The sequence below is a fragment of the Sebastes fasciatus genome, chromosome 21, assembly GCF_043250625.1.
Source record: "Sebastes fasciatus isolate fSebFas1 chromosome 21, fSebFas1.pri, whole genome shotgun sequence".
Lineage (NCBI taxonomy): Eukaryota > Metazoa > Chordata > Actinopteri > Perciformes > Sebastidae > Sebastes > Sebastes fasciatus.
In genome coordinates, this window is record NC_133815.1 from 14,288,002 (window position 1) to 14,307,328 (window position 19,327).

General features: G+C 38.1%; 2 protein-coding genes and 1 pseudogene across 2 annotated transcripts in view; 2 read left to right on the forward strand and 1 right to left on the reverse strand.

The window, feature by feature from the left end:
• pkd1l1 (polycystin 1 like 1, transient receptor potential channel interacting) overlaps positions 1-19,327 on the reverse strand; it is a 63,660-nt gene that overhangs the window by 3,417 nt on the left and 40,916 nt on the right. The window contains exons 32-47 of the mRNA XM_074622725.1: positions 7,951-8,057; positions 7,609-7,708; positions 7,379-7,507; positions 7,103-7,276; positions 6,332-6,518; positions 5,435-5,529; positions 4,850-5,349; positions 4,582-4,666; positions 4,243-4,428; positions 3,513-3,631; positions 3,313-3,423; positions 3,113-3,221; positions 2,826-2,891; positions 1,445-1,536; positions 1,095-1,323; positions 137-241 (exon numbers count right to left, since the gene is read on the reverse strand). Coding sequence (XP_074478826.1) covers positions 137-241; positions 1,095-1,323; positions 1,445-1,536; positions 2,826-2,891; positions 3,113-3,221; positions 3,313-3,423; positions 3,513-3,631; positions 4,243-4,428; positions 4,582-4,666; positions 4,850-5,349; positions 5,435-5,529; positions 6,332-6,518; positions 7,103-7,276; positions 7,379-7,507; positions 7,609-7,708; positions 7,951-8,057 — 2,394 coding nt within the window. The remainder of the gene's footprint in view (positions 1-136; positions 242-1,094; positions 1,324-1,444; positions 1,537-2,825; positions 2,892-3,112; positions 3,222-3,312; positions 3,424-3,512; positions 3,632-4,242; positions 4,429-4,581; positions 4,667-4,849; positions 5,350-5,434; positions 5,530-6,331; positions 6,519-7,102; positions 7,277-7,378; positions 7,508-7,608; positions 7,709-7,950; positions 8,058-19,327) is intronic.
• Positions 8,774-11,535, forward strand: LOC141760051 (cerebellin-1-like). Its single transcript, XM_074622696.1, has 7 exons — positions 8,774-8,782; positions 9,147-9,345; positions 9,721-9,783; positions 10,258-10,299; positions 10,384-10,446; positions 10,805-10,933; positions 11,240-11,535. Exons 1-7 carry the CDS (start codon positions 8,774-8,776, stop codon positions 11,521-11,523), a joined length of 789 nt encoding a protein of 262 aa, XP_074478797.1. The 3' UTR covers positions 11,524-11,535.
• On the forward strand, positions 16,039-19,170 carry LOC141760052 (uncharacterized; annotated as a pseudogene).

The window sequence follows — 19,327 nt, forward strand, 5'->3', positions numbered from 1 at the left end:
GTGTGCCGTGCCTGTGCATGTGTCTACTGTATCTTCAAACTGTGTGCATGCAGGTCTTTTAATCTTTTTTTGAGTTTATTATGTTGGTATTAATCATTTTTGCCTGTGTATGTTTATGCATATGTGGCGGACTCACTTCCAACCAGTTGCAGGGCGTCCTCAAGTATCCCATCAGCCCTTGCTGCCCTACAGTGTGCACTTGATCACAGAGTTGCAGCAGAGACAAGAGAAGGAAGAGGAGCTGGAGGGGAGGAAGAAAACACACAGGGAACTTTAAAGGGATTGTTTTTTTTTTTTTAAATTGGGGTATGAGGTACTAACCTACAGTAGATGGCGAACAAAACGATATCAGTTTAAGTGTACGCTATATTTTGAATATTTTCACCGCTTTACCTTGCAGTCGGACAGCCCTTTCTGAAGAGGAACTTAAGCCGTTTTCTATGTTCTCTTCAAAAGCCACCAGACTCCTTTAACAAAAACAGTAATTTTACTTCGCAGAACACAGGAATTGCTGGTCTACCGCTGCCTCGATCTGTTAGTTTGTTTGTGTTATTGTGTGACTTTGGTGAATCCAAACTAACCTTTTAAAACACTAAAGTCACACAATAACACAAACAAACTAACAGATCAAGGCAGTGGTAACTCCTGTGTTCTTCAAGGTAAAATTATTGTTTTTATCAAAGGAGTCTGGTAGCTTTGAACAGAATATAAATAATGGCCCCAGTTCCCCGTCGGAAAGGGCTGTCTGATGGCAAGGTAAAGCGATGAAAATGTTCTTAATATAGCATACACTTAAACTGAAATCGATTTTTTTAGGTGAGCCTTTCTTTTAGGTGGTTAAAATATGTTTTGCTGCCGGCCCCGTCCACAGAAGTACATCGCTTATCTTCTGTGTGGTAACTCCTGTCTGCTTCTCGAAGCTTGGAGCGTGCCGACCGTCATCTACTGTAGGTAGTAATACACTGACTTATATGACATACAACCCCACTTCGAAACATGTAAACTATCCCTTTAAGGCTTTTGACAAAAACTGACCTAAAATCTCATGAGATGGAATCAAAATGTGCAGTGTTTTGTTTGTTTTTCCTTTTTACCTGGCACACCATAACGACATAGTCCCACACAGCAGGAGTGTGATACACCCTTACTGACTGGACTTTGACCGAGGGCAGCAGAACACCGGTGGGGCTCTGCTCAGCGAGCATGGTCACACTGGTGAACAAGTTGGGTGCAGGGCTGAACAAGGTGAAGCGGACGGACATCGTATGTCTGGCCAGCCAGCCACCTGAATGCAGGAGCTTTAGTTTGGACGCAGCGTCAGACCTGCAGAAGAGCAGAGGACAACTGAATGATGGCGGTGACAATATAACAGACATTAGAGTCATTTGGAAAAACTCAAATAACAATCCTTTCTACTTTATGTGTGTGTGTGTCTGTTCCTCACTTTGTGTGGCCTAAGCCAACTGTAGCACTTGGTCCCAAGTAGCAGCCCAGGTGACCACATGTCCTTGGAGGCGTTGCCATAGGAACTAAGACCTGAATGGTCATACACAGTACATAGACAATTTTGAAATTTTGGGATATTTTGCTTCCACAACATGTCTTTTTTCAGACTAGTGGAAAGAAAACACCCAAATTACACATTTTGGTGTTTATTTTACTACACTTTGTCTATTTGTGTCTGTAAATTTCTCCTAAATTCACCAAAAGATGGCATTAGATAATGCCTCATTTGCATATTTAAACATAACATTTCAGAAAACTTGAAATACAAAAAAATAAGTAATCAACTGGGGAAGTTTCATAGAGATATCTATTAGTTAAACATGTTTACCCTATTCACTTGTAGTGTCTTGCAAAAGGTATGGAACAAAATATTTTTTTTTCTCAGAGTCTGAGCCAGAAATCTCCACTTCAGTAGCACTTACATACACCAAACTTTCCAGTTTCATTCCTATCTATATTCTGAAGGTTTTTGCAAGGGAGTTTGTTCATATATCATTCATAGTTTGATTTATAGAACATTTTATTCCTAAAAACAGGGGGGAAAAATTTCTGATTTATAGAGTGATATAAAGAGATATCTCAAATTCCCGCTGCAAAAACGTCAACAAAATGAAACGATAATTTTGAAGCTGGCTTTATCCAATGTTCAGATTTCTGTTCTGTGTGCAAATTAGTATACTTCATAAGACAATGCCTCATTTGCATAAACATAAAATTTCAGAAAACTTGTAACACAAAAAAGAATTGCCTTAATGTAAGTAATCAACTTGGGGAGATTCATGGTGGTATCTATTAGTTAAAATGTTTACCTTATTCACATGGGGTGTCTCCCGTTAATAAACAACAGTACAATAATTCCATCATCTTTCAATATAATAAATGCATCACTGGACTACTACAGTATATACAGCCTGGGCCCATGTTTGTGAAACAGCGCTCTCTACAGGGGGAGTTAGAGCAAAGTGCAATGATGTTCTGTCTTGAATGATGTGTGAGAATACCATGTGACTGATTATACGCTTTAAATTGAAGCATTGCACTGGCTCATTCAAGAAATATGTGGTTGCTCTGCTGTTATTTCACAACATAAAACACATATTACATACTTTGGATATTATGGAAAACTACCACCAATCTTTGTTTTTTGTGTGTAAAATCAGAATTGTTTCCTCCTCATGCACATTTTTGTCAATCCAACATAAAAATAATCAGAATAATTTTTCCAGTAACTGAATTTATGATGACACAAAAATAGTGAATTTAGTTGAAATAAATAGTGGAATACTACATGTGAAAGCATGTCTCCTTTTGTTACTTACCGGGCCCTGCAACAAGCTGGACACCTCCGTCCTCCACAGGATTGGCTCTCCAATCAAGATGTGTGACTGTTGATGAAAATGTTTGTTTGGTTTCATAATGATGAAATAGAAAACACCATCTTTCCTCCACAGGGACATTTCTTTCAGTGGGTTGTAGAGATATGCATACATGGTCAACAGAAATTATTTTCATATTTCATTGAATGCCATTAGATGGATGAATCTTGTCATTAGATTTTGGAAACTTTCATGGAGTGATGAATCACTGCAGAGCTTTTGTAGCTTACCTCAGTTGCTGTTGATGCATTCTTGTACAGTAAATTGAGGAGACTGGTCTGTGCCCACTTCCACCAGTGCTCATGTTTTTGTATTGACATAAATGCATCATCGTGGCCCCTGTTGAAAGATAAAATTATGATTTTGGAGTGTGTCAGAGAGCAACAGGGATGAAGAGAGAGACAGCATGTGTGTGTGCACAACATATTACCTTATAAACTGTTTTCTGACAGCTTTATTGAGGTGGTAATGGTCAGTGAATGAGCTGCCATAATTTATACACAGCATCAGGAAAAGCATGGAGCCACAGACGGATAAATCCCTGGATGAAAAGAGAAGAAGATAATTCATAACACAGCTGTAAATCATATATAAACAGGTGCACACATGCATAAAAACACACAGACACACCTGAGAGTGTTATGGATGAGTGTCTCTCTTCTTCTCTTCCCACGGGTTTTCCTCAGCTCCGCTGGAGTCGGCGGACGCACAAGACGGAGGTACCGGGCTCGCTGACGAGCTCCAAGCAGCTGTCAATCAGAGATAATTGATTTAAATAATTATTTAATATACATATTTCACGTTTTAATAGAAAACGAGAATAACCGCCTCACGGTTGTATGCCTCCGTCAACCAGTCAAGTTGCAGTTTACATCCATGTCTGTTCAAAATTTCATCACTTCATCATTTTATCCTACTAGACATTTGTGTGAAATTGTCATAATTACTAAGAGTTATGGCCAAAAACGGGTTTTGTGAGGTCATAGTGACCTTGACCTTTGAGAACCAAAATTGGTCAGGTCATCCTTATATCCAAGTGGCCGTTTGTATCAAATTTGAAGAAATTTACTCAAGCCGTTCCTGAGATATAATGAGAATGGGACGGACGTGAGGTCACAGTGACCTTGACCTTTGACCACCAAAACCTAATCAGTTTATCCTTGAGTCCAAGTGGACGTTTATGCCAAATTTGAAGAAATTTGCTCAAGGCGTTTCTACGATTGCATTCACGAGAACCGGACAAAAGTATGTACGGACGTACAGACAACCCAAAAAACATTATGCTTCTGGCCAGGTGTGTTGCCGGTGCAGAGGCATAAAAAATGGATGAGAACAGAATAAAGCAGAGTCTGGCTATCACCTTTTCAAGGTATGAGCATCTTTCCTGGGGAAAGGCAGATGTCCCAAACTGCTCTGCTGGTTGCTTAACACCGTTGCTACTCCACAGTTTTATAGTATCTTTCTCAATCTCTCTTATACTGGAGAAACTATGAAAGTCTGATCTTTTCCTGTACCACAAGGAGATAGCCACGGCCACTGTAATTATCTGGAAAAGGAAAAGAACATGTTTTTATGTATAGTGTAAATAGTTAAGAGTAAATTACTTCTTTTTTTTTTTTTAGTTAATTTTACTTTAGGATTGCAGATTATATGTATATTCATTTGAAATATAGTTTACAAAAGGCTGGTATTAGTTTACCACGGCTGGCTGGATGATGAAGATGGAAGACATCAGGGAGAAGAAAAGAGAGTGTATCCATAGCAGAACCTTGCTGCTGCTGAACCTGACACATGAAAACACACACATGTACATAGGTTTGACTCAGACATGACATACAATAACACAGGCTTTAAATCATGTTTCAAAAAGTCAGAATTAATAATAAATCAATTAAGTAACATAATCCACAACACTGGCTTCATACATCGTCACAATCATCTAATTAATGCAATCAAACATCTGCTACCTCATTCCCAGCACTGCAGAAAGCAGCAAGCAGGAGAGGGCCAACAGCAGACACAGAGTCCAGGCCAGATAGTGACACCACTGAGATACTGGTCTGAATCCTCTCCCTCTCAGCCTGTCGATGAGTTGGTGACCAGGACACACTGCCTGGTGATGGCCGTCTTCCTCAAAGCTGCAGTCAGATGAACACTTTCCTTGAGGATCTTTCTCTTTCTCCTTTTTAATAGCTTGAACTCCATCCCTCCTACTGGACAAAACAGCTCTCTGGGTCCCAGGAAACCTGCTGCTTTCACTCAACAGATCAAACTCTTTTTCCTGAGGTGTTTGATCAACATTGTTCCTCTCAGTAATCAGCAACACATTTTGAAGCGTTGGTCCCATGTTGTTCTCAACTGCTGGAGCGTCCTCCTTTCGTAGGACTTCATCTGTTTGGATTACAGGTTCTTTATCTGTGTTTTTATTTTCCAGAATCATAGTGGACACTGACAGCAGGTCCGTGCCCTACAAACAGAAGAAGAAGGGTCAGATAGGGATGAAAAATATTGTGGGAGCAAAGATATAGAGAGAGGGAAACAGTGAGTTTAACCTGGTATTTCTTCCTCCAGGCTTCCTGCGCCCACTGCTGAAGACTGTTCCATGAGAGATGGGGGTCAAACATACTGTCATTCACTGAAAGAGCATCTGTGAGGAGGAAAAAACAACAATGAAATAACACAAAGGGAGGCAAGAAAATGCAAAAAGGGTAAATAAAAAATAATATATTGGAATGATAGACAAAGCAGATTAATTATGTTCTGATAAAAAAACAAAATCAAACAGCCAAATGGTAATTTATGTTACTGGTTCCCAACCTGAGGGTCCTGACCCCCACTAGGGGTCGCCAAAGCTTCACTGAGGTTTCGAGGCCTAGTTGATTTTAAGGGGTGTAAGACAACTTTTAAAAAAAATATGCAGTTGGCCTATATCTCAGCATTTCATTCATTTCTGTGAAAAAAAAACTAGATGAAATTATTATTTTTAAAGTTTAGATTATTATTTAAGTATGAATGATTGTTAAAAAATTTAAATAATAATAATACAGACAGAGAATAAGAGAAAAGCTCCTAAAAATAACAGGAAAACTCATCTCTGATGCAATATTCATAGGAAATAATCTGCTCAAAATTCATCCAAATCGCCTGTTTTACACACAATTCCTGCAGTTATTGAGTTCACTATTTGGATTAATTGTACAGTTCATCAGTTGTTCTGTGCTGTTATTGTTATGCACTGAATATAATATGAAATTTTGATCAAATATGTCACTTAGTCAGGAGTCGTCACTTTACTCAATGATAGAAAAGGGGTCCCATTAAGGAAAAAGATTGGGAACCAATGATCTATGTCATACTGTAGGAAAAAAAACTTTAAATTTCATTGTCCATTCTTAAGAAAGAGAAGAAATTCAGTGCTGAACCAAATCTCACTCTTTTTAAGTACAAACCTTCAAAAAGGTCCTTTTCAGTCTTTCTGCCCTTCGCGCGTTGGCCTCCTGACCCCGTCAGCTTGACCTCACGCAGTCGGAACAGGAATGATATAATTGCTGCTACGGGCAACGCTGCCACCACACCTAATACTCCAGTTGTCACAGAAACAGCCGATACATCTATGATTCCCAACTCGAAAGGCAACTGCAAACAAGTGATCAGGAAAAACAGCGTTATTACAGCATGTTCTCATTCCCAAGGCGTCAAATACCAACACTTTGTCAAGGCCGTCGGCGTTTGATACCGCCACATAAGGCACCCTTTTGCGGCGGTAGGAAACGCGACGGGCTTTCCATTAACTACAATATGAACCCATCTGTGGCAACAGTAAACGCACAGGGAAAGTGCTGTGGTGACGTATTGGAGACCGCTGTCCCGTGTGTTACGTTTCCCTTTCACTTTACAATCAGCTGATCGCTCGTGTCCCGAGTTCAAAACGTCAAGTCACATTTGCACTGTAAAAACGTAACAATTTTAAGCCCAACCATGTTGTATTTTCCTAAACCTAACTAAGTGTTTTTGTTGCCTTAACCTAAGCAAGTGTTTTTGTTTAATTCACAACATTAAGCCTGTGTTTAACTGCAACAAAAAAGTGACGCCGAGGGGTCTGACAAAGTGTCAGTATGTGACGAGCTGACATGAGAACGTGTTGGTTATTATGGGTAACATGTTTTGAAACTCTCATGCACCAAATGTCAAACTCTGAAGGTTTTTTTTTTTGTACCTACCCGATTATCCATTTGTGATATGATCACTGTGTTGACACAAGCGTTTCCCAACAGTAGCAGCAGGCTCACGCCAAGTCTTTGAGTGTGTGTGAACGAGTTAGGGCAGGGGCAGCTGTATACAGATATCCAGATGTGATAGTCGGCCAAGTAGTCAGATAGCTTGAGACACAACATCTGAAAGCATACAGGTGGAGACCCAGGATCACATGGGAGAAGAGATTAAAACATGTTTTTTTTGTATCTGTGTGTTCATATGTGTGTGTGTGAGCACTCTACCTTGAAAAAGCCTATTCCCTGAGTGCAAACTCGCAGCATTCTCTCCACCCGGCCATCAGCTTTGTTCACAGCCAACCAGCATTGACCGACAAAGAGCCAAGCAAGTCGTTTCACATGACACCTGCTCACCTGTATTAAAAGTAGACAAACAAACCATCTTGATGGTGAAATTGAAAGTCCACGCACCGAAGAAACAACACATTCATGAACACTTAACAGGTGGATCTTACCTCGGATACCTCAACTTGTTTGAGGTACCAGTTCGGGGAGGGTCCAGAGTTGTCATGCCAGATGTGAACCCCCCACACTGGGCCCAGGCTGTCTGCTGCACTGTGGCGACAGAGACAGAGAATACATTGAAGAGTTTATGAATGAGCAAACCAAACTTAAAGCTACTCTTAAGTATTATTGTAGTAAAAATGTATAGCATACTGTGTATTGATTTTATGTGGAAAACTAGTGTACTGCCTTGGTACATAGGACGTCGGCTCTACCAGGTGAGCTACCTGGGTGCCCCAACACTTTATTTTTTGTCTTGTTGAAAGTAATAATTGGAAATTTTGGGATTTTACCTGACTATAAAGGTGTCTTGAGAGTTCCTCCTGAACAGAGTGCATCCTGGGACTTGTAGTTCTCTTGTCTGAGAGAACCCATCTTCACCATTCAGCACTATGTAAACCTGGTAAACACGTAGAGATGGTTTCCCAGACACATTAATACAAGACTTGACTTTTATAAGAATAGCTTAGATTAATCTTAGTCTGGAAAATCAACCCATGCACACTGCAAAAAGATTGAACACTGCCATTTAGAGTTTAGCCATTAATGTTATTTTGAAAGCTACAATGGAAAATAAAAACAGCAGAGACTCGCAAACACTGACCAATCAGAGCAGACTGGGCTTTTTCGGGGGGGGGAGAGACGGGCGAGACTGGCGCTGAACCCAAGCTTTTCAGACAGAGGGTGAATAGGGGCATATTCAAGTAGAGAGTATGAGAAAAATAAAGAGGTTTTTGAACATTACAGCATGTAAACATGTTCCAGTGGAAAATTAAAATATGAACCTGAAAATGAGCATAATATGTGACCTCTAAGAACAGGACAGACCTACTATAGTCAGTGCTAGTACAATAGATGAATTTGGCAGGCTCAAAATAAGTTACCGTTGTGCTGCTGAGTTTTGCATCCCTGCTGACTCCTAGTATATTTTGCATGTATCAGCCTATTTGGATTACGCCTAGAACATAACTAGCTTTTCTATGTTCCTGTTATTATATTTCTCAGGAAACGGGAAATGGATATGTAGTCCCGAGAATCCAGTTTCCCAGGATAAAACCCTACTACTGTAAACACCCTACTCCAAGCAAAACTATACGGAGAAGAGTATAGAGTGCAATGCAGTCTGTATGTATTTGGACAGTGAATATTTTTTGTTGTGGTGGCTTTGTTCTGCAACACTACATGTGAAATAAAATAATGACAATGAGGTTACAGTGCTGACTGTCAGCTTTAATTTAAGGATATTTAAATCCACATAAAAAGAACAATCTCCTAACTTAACCCTTTACAACCTAAGTCTGGGAAATCAAACCATACACACTTAGACTAAAATTCTACATACGGTATTGTGCTCATGATCATTCAACGTTAATGTTATTTTAAAAGCATGCATTATGAATTAATTTAACAGAACATCATTCTAACTGTTTGTCGTTTACTTTAAAATCAGCTCAGTGTTCAAGGATCTTTTGAGGTATTTTTAAATTAGAGAGGAGGGGAGACAGGGAACGATATCATCCAGGCAGATGGAGGGAACAACAATATAGAGGTTCAATTTGAGCTTCAGGGTGATCAGAGCAGCAGCCAGACCAGCATCACCCCTGACATCTGGGCTGAGCTGAAGGAGCTGAGAGACATGGCCATTGAACACAGGAGCAAGATCAAGAAGCTGGAGCAATATAATACAGGTGACACATTTAATAAAACATACTGATTGTCAGTCACATAGTGCTGCACAGATTCATGCAATGTTCATAATGTCACTGATTACTTTAAGGACTAATTTATTGCTTTAATCCCAGCCACATAGGCCAGACTGACAGCCAGTGAAAGCAAGAATGCAGGTAAACATTTACATCTGTTTACGTTCATAAATATATATAAAATGAATTCATATTTGTGACAGTTTCCTATTTGGTCAACCTCCAGAGTAAAAAGTAACTATGTCTTTAAGGTTTGCAGTGTGTGCTGTTTGTATCTAGTGAAATTAAGATATAAGACTCATAATAAACCTTTTGGTGAAAAAGCTACTTCACAATGAAAAACATTAACTGTGTTCACAGTTTTGGAGGCCAGAATGAGCGCCAATGAAAATGTGATCAAGGAGCTCCAGAGAGAGAACATAGGTAAGTTACAAAATCTAAATGTATAATTTGGCATAATACTGTATGTTATGCAATGATAATATACTATAAGTGAGATAAAGAAAAGGGTAAGGGCATAATTAACCTTTTGGTGGGAAATGTTTTTGCAGTATTGGGGGCCAGAATAATCTTCATCATTTTATCCTGTTAGACATTTCTGTGAAATTGTCATAATTAGTGTATGAATTCTTGAGTTATGGCCAAAAACATGTTTTGTGAGGTCACAGAGGCTTTGACCTTCGACACCCAAATTCTAATCAGTTAATCATTGAGTCCAACTGGACGGTTGTGCCAAATTTGAAGAAATTTCCTCCAGACGTTCCTAAGATATCGTGTTCACGAGAATAGACGGATGGACAATCCGAAAACATAATGCCTCTGCAATAACATTTACATTTGAGGTTTTACATCCAGTTGTTGAACTAATCTATTTATTAATTTTTCCCTTGATTGCAGATCTTCTGGCTAGAGTAACATCAAGCGAAAATAAGAACACAGGTAGGATTACAAAGTGGTCAAAGAAAAATGTGAAAACTGACAGACATAATTCTATTTTACAATAAAAATGTTAAATGTGTTCAGTGTTGGAAACCAGAATGAGCTCCAGTGAAAACGAGGTGGAGGAGCTCAAGAGAGAGAATGCAGGTAAGTTACATGAACCATTATTAAAATCAAAATATCATATATTGTTAGCAGTGAGAATGGAATTTGTAAACTAATGAGCATATTCAGAGCAGCAAAATGCACAGTGATTTCAGTATTTATAACTACTGTTAATAAATTAAGCAGAAATAGTTTTATTCAGCTGTTACTGATTCTACTGGAATTCAAAGCCTGCTGGATATCAGCCTCCAAATGACTGCAGTGTCACTAAGCTGTATGGTTGAATATCATTATGACAATGAGGAAAACTATTTTCAACACAGTACATGTACAGGTACATTTGTTCATAGACTGTAAATCAGTGAAGTTTTCTCTATGTGCATCTTCTACATTCCCACAGACCGTCCAAAGGTGGCGTTTTCAGTTGGTCTTAATAACGTGGGAACTACTGGACCCTTCAATACTGACACCACACTTAAGTTCAGTAAAGTCTTCACCAATATCGGCCAGGCCTACAACCCAACTACAGGTACACAGCTCTTTCACCTACACACATATTATGTATGGCCAGGTGCGTCAGCACATTGGCGCGTTGCTATTTAAATGGCAAATTCAGCAAATTTGAGAAGCGAGCGGTTTTCTGCAGGTAACAGATCTGCTTGTGCATACAAGGCAACAAAACTAAACCCAGAGCTTTTGGAGAGAAACGCACTGATATAGCCGGACCAAAGCAATTCGAAAAATTTTTCCTACTGAATTAACAGAAGACATAATTTAATAGTGAGAAGGGTGAAAGACAGTTCTGACTCCTCGCTGAATTTCTCCTTTGTTGCAGGTATCTTCACAGCCCCAGCCAGAGGAGCCTACTACTTCAGATTCAATGGGTGGGGTGCAACATATTCAACTGCTATATATATTTCACTGTATCACAATGACAAGATAATTGCTAGAGGTTACAATGTAAATGATGACGTAGGTTATGTCTCTTTGTCTAATGCATTTGTTCTTCAACTGGAAAAGGGAGATGTGATCTACATGGTTCAGATGTCAGGCTATCATATTTTTGATGATTCGTTTAATCGTACCACTTTCAGTGGATTTCAACTTTTTGCTCTGTGAAGTCAGCTGTAAAACACCCAGTCCATTTTTATTAAGTTTCAACATCACACTATTAAAAATATGTGGGCTAAATAAATCAAGATAACTGTTTGTATGTGTTTATTTTTGTCTGGTTACATGAAGAAGACGGGTATTACGATAAGAAAGTCCTCTGACAATAACAAACAAAGTCTACACAGTTTGAAAACATGTTAAGTTCTAGTGTTAATAAATATGAATCAGATGTCATATTTACTTTTATAGTAGCACAACATTATTCTATGAGTCCATCCATGCACCAAACCTCATCAGAGCCATATAGAAGAAATTAAAACTGTTTCATGAAGGGAGACAAACACTTAACTCTGTGCTGCTTACTGTAGGAATATCCTAGTATATATATATATATATATATATATATATATATAGGATATTTAAATCTACATAAGAAGAACAATCTCCTAACTTAACTCTTTATAACCTAAGTCTGGGAAATCAAACCATACACACTTAGACTGAAATTCTATTAACGGTATTGTGCTCATGATCATTCAATTTTAATGTTATTTTAAAAGCATGCATTATGAATTAATTTAACAGAACATCATTCTAACTGTTTGTCGTTTACTTTAAAATCAGCTCAGTGTTCAAGGATCTTTTGAGGTATTTTTAAATTTGTTATCAAAGACACCTGTTTAATTCTCATACGCCTCTTCAGTGACCTGTTTTACGTGTATATAAAGAAGGAAAATGAGCGAGACGTGTCAGACTGCATCTCGCTGTCTAAACAGGTGATATTTCAGAATGAGGAGTGCTGCAGTCTGTCTGGCGTTGCTGTTCTGTCTGCAATGGACATGGGCTCAGAGTGAGAGAGGAGGGGAGACAGGGAACGATATCATCCAGGCAGATAGAGGGAACAACAATATAGAGGTTGAATTTGAGCTTCAGGGTGATCAGAGCAGCAGCCAGACCAGCATCACCCCTGACATCTGGGCTGAGCTGAAGGAGCTGAGAGACATGGCCATCGAACAAAAGGTGGAGCTGAGGTACAGCAAGAGCAAGATCGAGAAGCTGGAGCAAGATAATACAGGTGACACATTTAATAAAACAAACTGATTGTCAGTCACATAGTGCTGCACAGATTCATGCAATGTTCATTAATGCCACTGATTACTTTTAGGACTAATTTATTGCTTTAAACCCAGCCACTGTTCACTTTTATAAATATATATATATACATATATATATAAAATGAATTCATATTTGTGACAGTTTCCTATTTGGTCAATCTCCAAAGTAAAAAGTATGTCTTTAAGGTTTGCAGTGTGTACTGTGTGTATCTAGTGAGATTAAGATATAAGACTCATAATAAACCTTTTGGTGGAAAAGCTACTTCACAATGAAAAACATTAAATGTGTTCACAGTTTTAGAGGCCAGAATGAGCGCCAATGAAAATGTGATCAAGGAGCTCCAGAGAGAGAACATAGGTAAGTTACAAAATCTAAATGTATAATTTGGCATAATACTGTATGTTATGCAATGATAATATACTATAAGTGAGACAAAGATAAGGGTCAGGGCATAATTAACATTTTGGTGGAAAATGTTTTTGCAGTATTGGGGGCGAGAATAATCTTCATCATTTTATCCTGTTAGACATTTTTGTGAAATTGTCATAATTAGTGTATGAATTCTTGAGTTATGACCAAAAACATGTTTTGTGAGGTCACAGAGGCTTTGACCTTTGACACCAAAATTCTAATCAGTTAATCATTGAGTCCAACTGGACGGTTGTGCCAAATTTTAAGAAATTTCCTCCAGAAGTTCCTAAGATCATGTTCACGAGAATAGACGGATGGACAATCCAAAAACATAATGCCTCCGCAATAACATTTACTTTTGAGGTTTTACATCCGGTTGTTGAATTAATCTATTTATTAATTGTTTTCCCTTTATTGCAGATCTTCTGGCTAGAGTAACAGCAAGCGAAAATAAGAACACAGGTAGGATTACAAAGTGATCAATGAAAAATGTGAAAACTGACAAACATAATTTTATTTTACGATAAAAATGTTAAATGTGTTCAGTGTTGGAAACCAGAATGAGCTCCAGTGAAAACGAGGTGGAGGAGCTCAAGAGAGAGAACATGGGTAAGTTACAAAAACATAATTAAAGGTGATAACAAGCTGAATAACATTCAGACACTATATCTCGCACCCTCCCTCACCCGTTCCATTGCTCATTTATCCGTTTTTTCCACACTAACTGACGACCCAGAGATACCACGTGATACCAACGTCGTTTTACTATTGGCTCACAAGCCCTCTTAGAAATGGGAACCAAACGTCAGATATCTTCCACAGAGATAAACAAAACATAAATTTTGGACCTGTCAAAAATTTTAAAATGATCACAATCATTAAACATAATCTATTTATTATTTTTTTTCCCTTTATTGCAGATCTTCTGGCTAGAGTAACAGCAAGCGAAAATAAGAACACAGGTAGGATTACAAAGTAATCAACAGAAAATGTGAAAAAACTGACGATCATAATTCTATTTTACGATAAAAAAGTGAAATGTGTTCACAGTATTGGAAACCAGAATGAGCTCTAGTGAAAACGAGGTGGAGGAGCTCAAGAGAGAGAATGCAGGTAAGTTATATGAACCATTATTAAAAGTCAAAATGGCATATTATGTTAGCAGTGAGAATGGAATTAGTAAATTAATGAGCGTAGTCAGAGCAGCAAAATGCAGAGTGATATCAATATTTATAACTACTGTTAATAAATTCAGCAGAAGTGATGTTATTCAGCTGTTACTGATTCTACTGGAATTCAAAGCCTGCTGGATATCAGCCTACAAATGACTGCAGTGTCACTGTGCTATATGGCTGAATATCATTATGTCAATGAGGAAAATATTATTTCAACACAGTACATGAAAAAGGTACATTTGTTCATAGACTGTAAATCAGTGACGTTTTCTCTATGTGCATCTTCTACATTCCCACAGACCGTCCAAAGGTGGCGTTTTCAGTTGGTCTTTCTGACGCGGGACAGATTGGACCCTTCAATACTGACACCACACTTAAGTTCAGTAAAGTCTTCACCAATATCGGCCAGGCCTACAACCCAACTACAGGTACACAGCTCTTTCACCTACACACATATTATTTATGGCCAGGTGTGTCTGCACATTGGCGCGTTGCTATTTAAATGGCAGATTCAGCAAATTTGAGAAGCAAGCGGTTTTCTGCTGAGGAAACAGATCTGCTTGTGCATACAAGGCAACAAAAACCAAACCAAGAGCTTTTGGCGAGAAACACACTGATATAGCCGGAACAAAGCAATTAGAAACATGTTCCTATTGAATTAACAGAAGACATAATTTAATAGTGAGAAGGGTGAAAGACAGTTCTGACTCCTCGCTGAATTTCTCCTTTGTTGCAGGTATCTTCACAGCCCCAGCCAGAGGAGCCTACTACTTCAGATTCATTGGGTTGGGTGTATTAACTTCAACTTCTATAGGTATTACACTGTATCACAATGACAAGCTAATTACTAGAGGTTACAATGCAAATGATGACACAGGTTATGTCTCTGTGTCTAATGCATTTGTTCTTCAACTGGAAAAGGGAGATGTGGTCTACATGGTTCAGATCAAAGGCTTTCCTATTTTTGATGATTTGAATAATCCTACCACTTTCAGTGGATTTCAGCTTTTTGCTATGTGAAGTCAGCTGTAAAACACCCAGTCCATTTTTATTAAGTTTCAACATCACACTATTAAAAATATGTGGGCTAAATAAATCAAGATAACTGTTTGTATGTGTTTATTTTTGTCTGGTTACATGAAGAAGACAGGTATTACGATAAGAAAGTCCTCTGACAATAACAAACAAAGTCTACACAGTTTGAAAACATGTTAAGTTCTAGTGTTAATAAATATGAATCAGATGTCATATTTACTTTTATAGTAGCACAACATTATTCCATGAGTCCATCCATGCACCAAACCTCCTCAGAGCCATATAGAAGAAATTAAAACTGTTTCATGAAGGGAGTCAAACACTTAACTCTGTGCTGCTTACTGTAAGAATATCCTATTATATATATATATATATATATATATATATATATATATATATATATATATATATATACATATATATATATAGGATATTTAAATCCACATAAGAAGAACAATCTCCTAACTTAACTCTTTATAACCTAAGTCTGGGAAATCAAACCATACACACTTAGACTGAAATTCCACAAACGGTATTGTGCTCATGATCATTCAACATTAATGTTATTTTAAAAGCATGCATTATGAATTAATTTAATAGAACATCATTCTAATTATTTGTCGTTTACTTTAAAATCAGCTCAGTGTTCAAGGATCTTTTGAGGTATTTTTAAATTTGTTATCAAAGACACCTGTTTAATTCTCATACGCCTCTTCAGTGACCTGTTTTACGTGTATATAAAGAAGGAAAATGAGCGAGACGTGTCAGACTGCATCTCGCTGTCTAAACAGGTGATATTTCAGAATGAGGAGTGCTGCAGTTTGTCTGGCGTTGCTGTTCTGTCTGCAATGGACATGGGCTCAGAGTGAGAGAGGAGGGGAGACAGGGAACGATATCATCCAGGCAGATGTAGGGAACAACAATATAGAGGTTCAATTTGAGCTTCAGGGTGATCAGAGCAGCAGCCAGACCAGCATCACCCCTGACATCTGGGCTTAGCTGAAGGAGCTGAGAGACATGGCCATCGAACAAAAGGTGGAGCTGAGGTACAGCAAGAGCAAGATCGAGAAGCTGGAGCAAGATAATACAGGTGACACATTTAATAAAACAAACTGATTGTCAGTCACATAGTGCTGCACAGATTCATGCAATGTTCATAATGGCACTGTTTACTTTAAGGACTAATTTATTGCTTTAATCCCAGCCACACAGGCCAGACTGACAGCCAGTGAAAGCAAGAATGCAGGTAAACATTTACATCTGTTCACTTTTATAAATATACATATATATATAAAATGAATTCATATTTGTGACAGCTTCCTATTTAGTAAACCTCCAGAGTAAAATGTAAGTACGTCTTTAAGGTTTGCAGTGTGTGCTGTGTGTATCTAGTGAGATTTAGATATAAGACTCATAATAAACCTTTTGGTGGAAAAGCTACTTCACAATGAAAAACATTAAATGTGTTCACAGTTTTGGAGGCCAGAATGAGCTCGAGTGAAAATGTGATCAAGGAGCTCCAGAGAGTGAACATAGGTAAGTTACAAAATCTAAATGTATAATTTGGCATAATACTGTATGTTATGCAATGATAATATACTATAAGTGAGATAAAGAAAAGGCGAAGGGAATAATTAATCTTTTGGTGGAAAATGTTTTTGCAGTATTGGGGGTGAGAATAAGTGCCAGTAACAACAAGGTGGAAGAACTCAGGAGAGACAATACAGGTCAGCTATAATAATGGTATATTATGTTAATGAAAACATATTTAGTGAGGCAATGATCAAAGTGAAGTTTACAGTTAAACTTTTGTAACTTTTCACAGTTTTGGAGGCCAGAATGAACACCAGTGAAAATGCGGTCGCAGAGCTCAAGAGAGAGAACATGGGTAAGTTACAAAAACATAATTAAAGGTGGACGGTTGTGCCAAATTTGAAAACATTTCCTCCAGACGTTCCTAAGATATCACGACGGATGGACAATCCAAAAACATAATGCCTCCGCAATAACATTTACTTTTGAGGTTTTACATCCGGTTGTTGAACTAATCTATTTATTAATTGTTTCCCTTTATTGCAGATCTTCTGGCTAGAGTAACAGCAAGCGAAAATAAGAACACAGGTAGGATTACAAAGTGATCAATGAAAAATGTGAAAACTGACAAACATAATTCATCTTTACAATAAAAATGTTAAATGTGTTCAGTGTTGGAAACCAGAATGAGCTCCAGTGAAAACAAGATGGAGGAGCTCAAGAGAGAGAACATGGGTAAGTTACAAAAACATAATTAAAGGTGCTATTGATAACATTCAACCACTATATCTCGCACCCTCCCTCACCCGTTCCATTGCTCATTTATCCGTTTTTTCCACACTAACTGACGACCCAGAGATACCACGTGATACCAACGTTGTTTTACTATTGGCTCACAAGCCTTGTTAGAAATTGGAACCAAACGTCAGATATCTTCCACAGAGATAAACAAAACATTAATTTTGGACCTGCCAAAAATGTTAAAATGATCACAATCATTATACATAATCTATTTATAATTGTTTTCCCTTTATTGCAGATCTTCTGGCTAGAGTAACAGCAAGCGAAAATAAGAACACAGGTAGGATTACAAAGTGATCAATGAAAAATTTGAAAACTGACAAACATAATTCTATTTTACGATAAAAATGTTAAATGTGTTCACAGTATTGGAAACCAGAATGAGCTCCAGTGAAAACGAGGTGGAGGAACTCAAGAGAGAGAATGCAGGTAAGTTACATGAACCATTATTAAAAGTCAAAATGTCATATTATGTTAGTAGTGAGGATAGAACTGGTAACTAATGAGCATATTCAGAGCAGCAAAATGCAGAGTGATTTCAATATTTATAACTACTGTTAATAAATTAAGCAGAAGTGATGTTATTCAGCTGTTACTGATTCTACCGGAATTCAAAGCCTGCTGGATATCAGCCTCCAAATGACTGCAGTGTCACTAAGCTGTATGGTTGAATATCATTATGTCAATGAGGAAAACTATTTTTCAACACAGTACATGAAAAAGGTACATTTGTTCATAGACTGTAAATCAGTGAAGTTTTCTCTATGTGCATCTTCTACATTTCCACAGACCGTCCAAAGGTGGCGTTTTCAGTTGGTCTTACTGACGCGAGACAGATTGGACCCTTCAATACTGACACCACACTTAAGTTCAGTAAAGTCTTCACCAATATCGGCCAGGCCTACGACCCAACTACAGGTACACAGCTCTTTCACCTACACACATATTATGTATGGCCAGGTGTGTCAGCACATTGGCGCATTGCTTTTTCAATGGCAGATTCAACAAATTGGAGAAGCGAGCGCTTTTCTGCTGAGGAAACGGATCTACTTGTGCATACAAGGCAACAAAACCAAACCTAGAGCTTTTGGCGAGAAACACACTGATATAGCCGGACCAAAGCAATATGAAAAAATGTTCCTACTGAATTAACAGAAGACATAATTCAATAGTGAGAAGGGTGAAAGACAGTTCTGACTCCTCGCTGAATTTCTCCTTTGTTGCAGGTATCTTCACAGCCCCAGCCAGAGGAGCCTACTACTTCAGATTCATTGGGTGGGGTTCATTACTTTCAACCTATATGAGTATTACATTGTATCACAATGACAAGATGATTACTAGAGGTTACGATGCAAATGATGGCGGAGGTTATGTCTCTTTGTCTAATGCATTTGTTCTTCAACTGGAAAAGGGAGATGTGGTCTACATGGTTCTGGACTCAGGCCATCATATTTTTGATGATGCGTATAATCGTACCACTTTCAGTGGATTTCAACTTTTTGCTCTGTGAAGTCAGCTGTAAAACACCCAGTCCATTTTTATTAAGTTTCAACATCACACTATTAAACATATGTGTGATAAATAAATCAAGATAACTGTTTGTATGTGTTCATTTTTGTCTGGTTACATGAAGAAGACAGGTATTACAATAAGAAAGTCATCTGACAAAAACAAACAAAGTCTACACAGTTTGAAAAAATGTTAAGTTCTAGTGTTAGTTAATATCTCCTAACTTAACT